This window comes from Dendrobium catenatum, unplaced genomic scaffold (genome assembly GCF_001605985.2).
Source record: "Dendrobium catenatum unplaced genomic scaffold, ASM160598v2 fragScaff_scaffold_1238, whole genome shotgun sequence".
Taxonomy (NCBI): Eukaryota; Viridiplantae; Streptophyta; class Magnoliopsida; order Asparagales; family Orchidaceae; genus Dendrobium; species Dendrobium catenatum.
The window spans coordinates 251,361-262,510 of record NW_021319700.1 but is presented as its reverse complement, the minus strand read 5'-3'; the positions used below and the strand labels follow the sequence as shown (position 1 = coordinate 262,510).

Below are 11,150 nucleotides of genomic sequence, written 5' to 3'. Positions count from 1 at the left end.
ACTGAAGTCCTTCTGCATCTACCCATAAGTGGCATATCATACATACATCCATATTTATAGAGAGAATGTATGTATTGCAGATCTTTTTTTTTTATAGAGACTAAATTAGAAGTATAGGGGTTTCCTATAATAACTCATAGGAGCTCCTTAGTTTCATCATTTGTAGGGTTAGATGCATTTGCTTGTATCTTGATGTGGATTATAATTCATGATCACATGCGTTGTACATCGGTCTTCAAACACTAGTAATGAACAACATCTTTTATGAATGACTTTTTAGATACACTTCGATAGATCAAGCTACTATCGCGGTGCTTCTTGATCTATTTGTGACCCAACCATAATTCTTTCCAAATTGTTGTTGACCACTATTGTTATTTGCAAGAGGATTAATGCATTCATGTCTTTAGAAATTATTCTGAGTCATTCAACTGCTTGAGTTTCATCATCAATTGTATGTGAATCGCCTTGCATATGAGCTAAATGGAATGTCTTTATGCCTCCATTTGTGATTAGATCACACATCCCTATGATTGTTCGTTGCTTGTAGGCATGTTATAATTGTGAACTTTTCTTGTCTCCCCACATTGTTTGCAACATGTATGAAGAGGTCACATGCATCTTTCGTTTGATTATGAGAAAGTTGTATCCCTTGATAGCTTGCATCATTAAACTTAATGATTGATACTTGTGATCTTTGGAATGATCATACATCCATTAAATTAGAGTTTAATTCTCTAATCATGGTTTAAATTTAAATCCACAAGTCATTATCATTAAGTTTATGTCATTTGCTTAGTTTGCAAATTTGTACAAGTTCAAGTCATGTCTACTTGATGTTGGAATCAAATTCAAATTTGAGTCCAAATCTTGCTCCTTTGATGTTCAAATTGGTGTTCAAAATAAGTTCATAAGTCCTCTATTTTAAGTTCAAGTTCAATTGAAGCTCAAGCCATCTCGTGATTCACTTAAGTTATAGTTTAGGTTAAAGTTAAATTCAATATGATTTGGTCCAAACTTAAGCTTCATCTTAGGTCCACAATGCCAGTTCATTTGGGTACAAGTTCAAATGGCAAATTGAAGTTCTAGTTCAGTTCAGCTTGAGTCCGACTCAAGTCTTACACAAGTCCATCATTTGTCCAAGTTCTTGTTTCTTTCAATTTCATTTGAATTTTAAGTTCATTTAGGTTCATCTGGTACAAGTCCGGTTCCACAAGTCCACCGTTCACATTCTTTTGAGTTCAAACAGGTTATACCTGCACGAGGTCGTCGACGGCAGTGTTGGTCGAGGGGAAATCTCACGGGGAGTGGAGTCGAGCGTGGAAGAGAGGTTGGAGAGTGTGGAAGTAGCGAAGACCTCCCTTTCATTTTATAGCGCGGAGAAGGCACGGATCGAGGCCTGCGAAGGATTTGCGGGAAGCGACGTAGACGGCGCCGTGTTACAGTGTCTCGGCGGGATTTCGGGAGGGATTATGGAGGATTTCGTGGATTCAGCGGGTGCGAGGTTTGCACGCTAGATTTCTTCCTCCTTTCCTTTTTGTTCTTTATACAGAGGTTAACACTTTAGTACTTCTTGGTGTTACCCTTTCATCATCAAAGTACAAGTCATCAACAACTAAATGATCTAATTCATCGTCAGTGGTTCTTTACTTATATAATTTGAGATGTTTATCATTTTGTTCTTTATTAAACATAATATAAACCAACCTGTTCATTCATCCTGCAGCCAATTGTTGAGGTGTCGCACTATTGACATGTGTTGGAGATGAACTTGATGCTGAGATGCTGCAAAGGATCGACAAAGAACTCTCGCACAACCACTCTATCTCAAGTCTTATCCGATCCAAATAGTAAAACTGCTCCTCACGTGCGTGTGGGTGGGATAATAGATTAAGTATTGGGTAATATAGGGAAAAAAACTTAAATTAAATCTAAGTGTTTGAGGCAACGCCTCAAAACGTCTTGAGGCATACACCTGATATTAAAAAGGTGTAAGCCTCACCAAAATTAGTGAGGCTTAAACCTCGAAGCGCTCATCGTGTGCCTTTAATTGAGGCGCACGCCATAATTACCTTTTAAATCATGTTTCAACTATGCTCAACTTAATTGTTTATGACTTCTTTGTTGCCTAATGCATTGATCTATATACTATAGCTAGCCTAATAAGAAAGGGACCAAAATTGTTCATTGACTCTTTATGAAGAACCAAAATGGTCCACAACTATGTTAAATATTTAAATAATCATTTTGGTCTCTCAAGTTCTTAAAAATAAATTAAAATGGTCTCATGGTGGGACTATTTCAGTTTCTTTTTAAGGAGTTGAGGGACTAAAATGATTTTTTAATATAGTATGAGACTATTTTGATCTTTTATAAAGAGTCAAATAACCATTTTAGTTCTTTTTCTCCTAGCCTAATTATAATTTTGTATAGTTTATATTAAAATCTATCCTAAGATATTTTTTTCATTGTAGCTACTCACTTTAACTTTAATAGTTATATCCATTTTTATTTATTCATTTTTTGTATAATGCATTCATCATATTTAATACTGTTGAAATTTTGTGCAAATTTAACTTTTTACTTGCATATGTTGTCCTTGCTAGTCATTTTCCACTTTTTGCTATAATTGGATTAGGTTATATTTCTCGCTTCTGAAGAGTGCCCTTACACTAGCAAAACAATAAATAGATTTTGGCCATAAACCTAATGTTAGCATTCAACCCTTCTCATATTTTCTTCAGATTGATATATTTCTTTTTGTTGTGAGTTTCAAAAATTTATGCTTGGCTCTTCTAAATAAGTTTGTTGTTCATGGTTAAATTTTTCAGAAGGTAATATGGATGACACATAAGATACTACTCAGATATTTTGTTCTCATTTCATGTAAACTTTATTTATGGTCAACTATCCTTCCCAATGATGAAAGAGAACTTTTTATTAAAGCAATTTGATGAATGCTAAGTGCTTAAAATATATTAGCAACACTTTGGTCTTATATTGAGGGAACTTATTGTCACTTGCTTAAAGTGAATGGTGCGGGAAATGCTGACAAACTCAATTAAGATTTTATTATCCCAGTTTGTTGTGGTCTCTGGTTTGCTTAGTTAATAAAGATAGTTGACTCTACTTGATCGGAGGATTTGTGTCAGCAACCATGGGTTGCATCGTCCAAGAGGGCCTTATGGACTTATGGTGGTTGTTTTTTTGACGGGATTATTTTAAGCCGACTTTAGCTAATAGAGGGCTTTATGCAACTAAAGGAGTTGGAGCTCTTGGGAAACATTTGTGCTTTGGTCATGATTGTCTTATAATTGTATAATTTTATAGTTAAATCACTCGATTAGATGGCCCCAATTATGATTATTATTTTCTGCCATCCTTTGGTATAAAGTCAAAAGTGGTTGTTGGCTTGTGTGAGAAAAAGTGAGAAGAGGAAGTGCTAAGGTGCTTGATAAGACTTTAGCGATGTTATAGTATACGGATCCAGCTTGATTTCAGGACAATCCGTATTGATTACAGATTTATTTATTTGTTTTATTTATATGATAATTTAATAAGAATTTTAAGATTATATATATATAATTTCACCTAGGTTTAATAATATACGTATGGATACATGTGTTGGTATTTTGTTTGCAAATTTTGTCCACGTGTCATTCACATAGGTAAATTGTGTTTGCTTTCATACAACTACTCATGTGATTGAGAGTTTGAGAGTTTCTGTCAATAAGACCATCATCAAGGTGACTTTAAAATTGCTTACAATATTTGTATTTGCACCATGAAAACTTGAGTTTTGAGAATTGACCGATCTGATTGAAATTTACTTTTAAGAAAATCAATATTGGGGAATCATTGAAGTCACTTAAAATATTTGTATTTGTAATGTAAAATTTTGATTTTGAGAATTGACTCTTCAGGATTTGATTTTCTTTCAACAAGATCATTATCGGGGTGACATTGAAGTCACTATAAAAACATTTGTATTTACAACGTCAAATTTATTTATTTTTTTAAATGGACTCCTCGATTAAGATTTTCTTTCAATGCAGCCATCATCGTGGTGACATTGAAATCACTTATATGTATGTGTTTGCAATATGAAAATTTAATTATGAGAATTACCCCGTCCAGTTAAGATTTACTTTCAAAATGGTAACCATCGAGGAGGGTTTGCCTTTCATTTTGCTATTTAAACCTTGTCAACTCCGCCAACTTTTTGGTGGAGGATCGGTTTCGATCTAAGCTCACTTAACATTTCAAAATAGCCCCCTCCAGTTAAAATTCACTTTTAGTATGGTCATTATCGGAGTTTTGAGTATTTTCACCTTGTTGTTCTTTGATAAATTCAATGTTATGAATGCATCAGCACATTCCATTTTCACAAACACTTGACATCTGAGTTGTTTTGGTCTTGAGCGAGGTGTCTCAGACTCAATATGTGTAACGTCGCGTCGATCAATTATGCTCTAATTGATTGCAGTACATTTATAATGGTTAACATAAGGCTTGTAGGATTTCATTACCCTACATTCATTATATTTTATTTCATTTTTTATTGTTCATATGCATGATTTACTTAATGAGTCAAAAAATATGCTATGCATTATGTTATTTTATGTTGATTTTATAATTATAAGCAATGATGTAATCATGGTTGTGAAATCAGATCGGACAACGAACCAGAAGGAAAGGTTCACGGTTTGATGTTTCAACTAGGGTCGAACTGGGGTTGAATCGGATGATGTAATAAATACTAAAATTATTTAAATATGATATAAATTATGCATAATAAATAGGTCTTAAATTTAAAAAATTAATATAATTGTATACATTCTATAATATAAGAAATTATGTTTCTAACTTTAATAAATTATATGCATTTTTAATTCAAATTTGTATCTCATGCAATTTGAATATTTGATAGCTTAAGCTCATGTAGAATTCTCATAGGTTTTTAGTCCCACAACTTAGGGGAATTTTAAATTGTTCTCTTGATATGGTGTAAAACACAAATCACAAATTAAAAGTAAAGTTGCATGATGTGGCGAGCTAGCAACTCTATATTGTGATTAAATTTATATACAAGCATATTATTTTAAAATATATTTAAAATTAATTAAATAAAATTAATATTAAAAATTTATTTAAATAAAAAATATATTATTTATTGAACTAGCCGGTTCAACCTAACTGGAGTTAGTTCGGCGGTTTACTGGTTGAACCAGCGGTTCAAATCAGTTCTCATCAGTTCAATACAAATCTGATTTTTCAACTTCTCCGAACTGGCAACTGAACCGGTTCACGGTTGAACCAGCCGGTCCTATCCGGTTTTAAAAACACTTGTTGTAATAGTGCTCAAGGTATATCAAAGGAAAACTTATTTTAGTTTATATTTTGTATTGCTTTCTTCAAATACTGCCTATTTGGCATCTTACTAGAGCCATTAAACCTTATTATATTTTTAGAAATTTAGATCCTAACTCCTATTTACTTTATTTGTTTTTTGGCGTGATTATTAGGCTTACTTTCTAAGTTGAGGATTTGTTAATTGGTCATGGCTCCTTCAAGAGTCAGATACTTTGTCTTAATGTTTCCATAAGGGGACTATCTCTATTACGAAGATTAGCACCGCTACCAACCCTCTTCCAGATGAGAACACTGATGGTCCTTTTAGGCGGTGGCCCTACTGCCGCAAACCCCCTCACCCCTCACCATACTCACCACTGCTCCCATCTGTCAATGGAGATCACGGATTTGTACTTGTACATTAACAAACAGTCCTAGAACCCTCAAAAGTTCTTTGAAACAGTTTTATTTTGAAATGACAGTTTTATGAATATGTTAAGCTTCCATTTTTATTTACTGTTGTTGTTCATGTGCATGCTGCCTTGCTTAACATCCAGTATCTAATTTTCTCTTTCACCAGGCAGAAACTACTGTGATACACCAGTGCACTCAGCTTCTTTCTCCATCGGCTGATCCAACTTATTCTATGACGTATCTTAGTCATAGCTTTCCTCAACATCGGCAATATCTTTGTGCTGGCGCTTGGGTGCTTATGAATGGACTCCCTGAGAGTATCAGTAGTGCAAATCTTGTATGATCCTTATCTGTCTGCATGTAATTTTGTATAACTTTGTCTTTATATGGCTTATATGAACATATAATGTTGGGCCTGCTGCAGGCACGCGTCTTAAGGGAATTTTCGCCTGAAGAAGTAACATCAAATATATACACCATGGTTGATGTACTTCTGCACCATATTCAGTTAGAGCTACAAAGGGGTCATGCAGCACAGGTCTTGCCGCTTCCACCATTACCCCATACATAGAACCTCAGACATCTCCTTGCTTTATATGTTTGGTCTTTGATCCTAATTGTGCATACTTTTCTTGGAAAATTGGAGTTAATATGTACATGTATTTGTTTGACTAAGGCTTCGTTTGGGACGGCTTTTTTACTGCTTCTTGAAGCAATTTTCAAGTACAAAAATTTTAATTTTTATACTAAAAAGCTGCTTCAATAAGCAGTAAAAAAGGCGTCCCAAACAAAATCTAAGTTTGACTCGATGTCTTTCTCATTTGTTATGTTATGCAGGACCTTCTATCTAAGGCAATCTCAGGCATTGTTTTCTTCATTTGGACACATGAGCTGCTTCCTCTTGATATTTTGCTTCTTGCTCTAATAGACAGGGATGATGATCCCTATGCATTGCGCATTGTGGTATGAACATTTTCTTATTCCTAAAATTTATGTTACTTCAAGATAAATTTAGGTTTGTTGAAAGAATGACTAGCTAATGTTTTGAGTGATCAGAAAGTGTGTTTATTTATATAGCATTCTTGGCAGAAGTTGATACTCTATTATTTCTTTAGTTTCATGATTTAGGTCTATTATGTCTTGTTGTATTCAAATTTGTAAGTAATGGCATGCATGATGTGCTATATAGCTTTAAATGCATTTGCATTCAAGTTAAAAACTTTGTGATGTGGCGGCCATGCAATGTGCCATCTGTATGGATTAATTCCTTACACTTGTCATCACCCAGGTTCTATGAACTATAGTCTAGTATATATAAGGATATGTAATTACCTATTAAATAAAATAGATAACAAACAGAATTTAATAGTAAGTTCTTAAATAAAATAGTCAAAAATAATAATAAAATTTATTTAAATTTAAAAACAATGACATGCATGATGTGATAGGTAAGTAATAATTAAATGGTCATCGCAAAATCAAAATTATGATATTTATTATGTTTGAGGTTAAAAGTCATGATGTGAATGATTTGATGGTTATAATGGGCAAGATGTTTCCTCTTTAAGAGTTATGTGCATTAATTTAGTATATATCTAAGGTTGATATGGGGTTGCTTCTAAGGGTAAAGTATTCTAAAAATCATCGAATTTTATTCTTTACTGTTTGACCACTAGTATTTAAGAAAAGACAAAAAAAATCAACACATTTCTAATTTTGATTAGAATTTGTTCTTGTCTCATAAAAAGACAAATATATAATGGTAGAATATACCAAGTTAAACATGTGATAGACTGCATGATAATGCAGTCATTAAATTGTACGGGAGTTGCTGTTACAGGAGCTGCCAGCAGAGAGCTGGACTGGCCGGTCCAGCTGAGTTCGGAACAAGAGGGGGCGGACCAGATAGAGGCGGCCAAACAGCTGGATTCAGCTCCCCTTGTGGGGCCCAGGAAGCCTTTAATTTATTATATTAGGAGAGGAATTAAGGGGGAATTAATTAGGGAAATAATTCCTCATTGAATTCAAATTTGAGTGGGATTTTTGTAAGGTTATAGTTTATTCTAGGGTTTGTTTTGATTATTATGTAATTTGATTTTCTGTTGTAGTTTTTTTTCTTGTGGTAAGAGCTTCCTAGCTACATCTAGGTGATGTGAAACGTACATGCGATGGAGTTACTTTAAGAAATTAACGAGATCAATTTAAACAAATAATCCCAAAGTAAAATTATCATTTATAGCAAAAGATTGATCTTTGGAATTCGTGGTCTTTAACTTGGTTAGGCAAAGTAGAGCAAGATCAATCAACCAAACAATTCAAGAAACACAAAGATAATTGTAAAACTACGATGGTAACAAGAGTCCACGATTTAATAATGAATACTTTCACCTTTGGAGTCCATACGCTCGACTTGTTTAGGCTTTAGCGGAAGAAGAGTCTCCACATTAGAAAACGAGGTCACTCCGAGGAAGAAGGAGCCTAAGATCGTCGTTCTAGGAAAGGTGGCCGGAGAGGTGGAGGATGGCGGTAGTCCAAGGATGATCCAACTGGCGGGACAGCAGGAAAAGATGCAGAATTTCTCTGGACAGCAGCAGTTTGGTCTTGGACAGATCTTGGACAGCAATCTTTCAGGTGCAAGAAACGTTGGAATGTTCTTCTCGGCTGCTAGGAACGTGGGACAGCAAAGTGGTCTACTGAAAACAGTAGTTATAAGGCTTCCCGTTGCTGTGGATGCAATGGAAAAGGCTGGAATTTTCTGGCTGCAGGTTTAAGAGGTAGGAAACTCCATGTTTTAAGGAGTGTGGGAAGGATTAAGTGGAGGGAGGAGGGTCACGGGCTGGAGAAGGGCTAGGTACGGGTGAAGCTATTGGAGAAATAAACAAAATCTGATTTGTAAATCAGATTTCTCAATTGGGAAGACTTAATTTCAGTTTTTTTTTTTTTTTTTTGAAATTTCAAACCTGAAATTAGTCTAAAAGGAAAGACATAAGGGAAGTTACAAGAGGGTTAATACGGGAGAGAGAGAGGAGGAGCATTTGAGTGGTTTGTAGTGGGCCCCACTAATTAAAGGTTTGCTAATTAAAATCTGATTAAATCATCAGATTTTAATTAATATGGAGAGTTTCTAATTCACGGTTTAGAAGACAAGGCAAGCTCTTTAATTCCAGTTCATTAGGATTTTGAAATTCAAAATCTGTCCAAAACGTTTGGAGCCAAGTTAGGAAGGTTACAATGGGGAATTAATGGAAATTGAAGAGGTGAGAGATGGGAAATCAGCGGCTAAGCAGGAGAACCAGTGGCCTGAAGCCGGCGGCCGGGAAAGGGGCCATTCCAGCGACTGGGGTGGGTTTTGGAGCAGGCCGGCGGGAGGTTGGTGGCTGGCCGGTGGTGGCTGATCTAGCCGGCGGGAATTGGAGGCAGGGTGGCCGGTGGTTTGAACAGCCTGGAGTGAGCGGCGGCAAGGATCCAGAGAGGGAAAATAGTAGAGGAAACTCTTTGGATTCAAGCGCGAATTCTACTCTTCACCAATGCTTCAACCCGAATCTCCACGACGACGAGTCGATCACAAGAAATAAAGAAAAAAAAATGGTATAACTAGAAGATCTAGAATTCACAAAGAGATATAGCTTCTCCTACGAACTCACTAAGAGATCGAGGAGGGTGAACTCACAAAGAGATCATAAGTGGCAAATATTTTTCATTCATCAAAACCTCCAATTACAATGCATGAGGCCTCATATAAATAGGCCAAAATGAAAAAATAAGAAATGACACAAACACCCTTCTGGGCTACATAAGCGACTAAATGCCCATAAGGGCAAAAGTGGAAAAAACATCAAAATAAATACACTACTACATAAAATGACAAAATACAAGTCATGCTCGTGGCCGTCGATCTCCGGCGTCGAAAATGCTGGTGATGTCCTCATCACTAGGTTAAGTGGGAGAGATGATCGACCTCTCTAGTAGTAGATCTTTGTATCTTGCTTTGGTATTGAAGAATTAATATAAAAACCATCCATCATTTTTTAATTTCTGCTGTTTTCACTGCCTTTTCTCTCTGATTTCACCTTCAAGGCGTATCATAAACTAATAAAATTTTCGTTATATTTTCAATAGAAATTGTCACATGATTTAGTAAATCATTGGTTAATGGATACTTTTATGTGTTTACTGGCTATATTATCCTTTGATTTATTACATGTATTTAACATGACTTATTTTGCCACACAGTATTAGAAATGATCAAACTGTTATCCAGAATATAACATAATGATTTTTCTGTAATTTTGTAAATGTTAGTGGCCAAATTATAAAGTAGAATAAAATTTGGTGGTTTTTAGAGTACTTTATCCTATATATAAAGATATTTATATTTGTTTACTATTTACCACTTTCATGGAGTGTTGACAATCCTCTCCAGTCTCATATTTGAGAGCCATAAATGCTTGAAAAAATCTTTTCAGATATGCCATTTGAAAATATTTCTGATTTTGTATGAGGAACCTTAACAATTGGAACTGAATGCAAATTTTAGAGACTTAAGGGATCTGAAAGTTAAACATCTAAGATAGTCAACCTGTAAGTAATCTGGAAAGAAACCTTCAGGACTTTTAAGTAATCGATCTTAATATTTTTGAACTTAAGCTGTTGCATTTAAATTATAGTATGATACTATTTTGAGTTGAGTCTGAATGGGATTCCTGAAATACGTACATACCAATGTAAATTTTCATCCACGCAAGTTTTCCTGTCTAGGTACAACAACAATTCTTACTGTGTAATAATAATTTCTCTTTGCTAATTTTTCTGTTGCCAAAGTTTAATAATGTGAAACTACTGATAGGAAACACTTGAGTTCCCAAGTGTTTCTCACCAAAACTGAAGTTGATCCGATGGAAACTGCTGTCCACAGCAGAAATCTGCTGTTTACAGCAGAAAAACAGCAAATTGACAAGGAAATCTGATAGAAAACGAAGAAAAACTCTTGTATTTCACTAGTAGATGAATAAAACAGCAAAGATACAATTGATCCTCAATTCGAGAGGAGGATCGATCTCTCCCAAATCTCTAGACGCCGCTAGAGCCCAAAGAAACCCTAAATCTACGAGATCTCAAATTTCAGCCAAATTCAAGATGCTCAAACCCTAGGAAAATCTACTATTTAATGCATACAAATCAAAAGGAAATCCCAAAACAGTCCATACATTCAAATTTCCCTCTCAAAACGCTAAAAACGCTTCCTAAAATGATCTCTTACGGGGGCGGACGGGCCGCTCGTTCTCCGCCAGATCCGCCTGTTTGCGATTCCCGCCCGTGAACCGTCCCGCCTGGACCGGCTGGACCGGTCTAACAATACTCCCCTCCCAAAGATCCACCTTGTC

At 35.3% G+C, this 11,150-nt stretch overlaps 1 protein-coding gene across 1 annotated transcript in view; it reads left to right on the top strand.

Annotated features, from left to right (window-relative positions):
• The window catches only part of LOC110098158 (mediator of RNA polymerase II transcription subunit 23), a gene marked incomplete at its 5' end in the record, with an annotated part of 70,997 nt that overhangs the window by 44,133 nt on the left and 15,714 nt on the right, over window positions 1-11,150 (top strand). Inside the window, 3 exon segments of the mRNA XM_020824891.1 lie at window positions 5,933-6,103; window positions 6,191-6,304; window positions 6,604-6,729. Of these exon segments, the coding sequence (XP_020680550.1) occupies window positions 5,933-6,103; window positions 6,191-6,304; window positions 6,604-6,729 (411 nt within the window).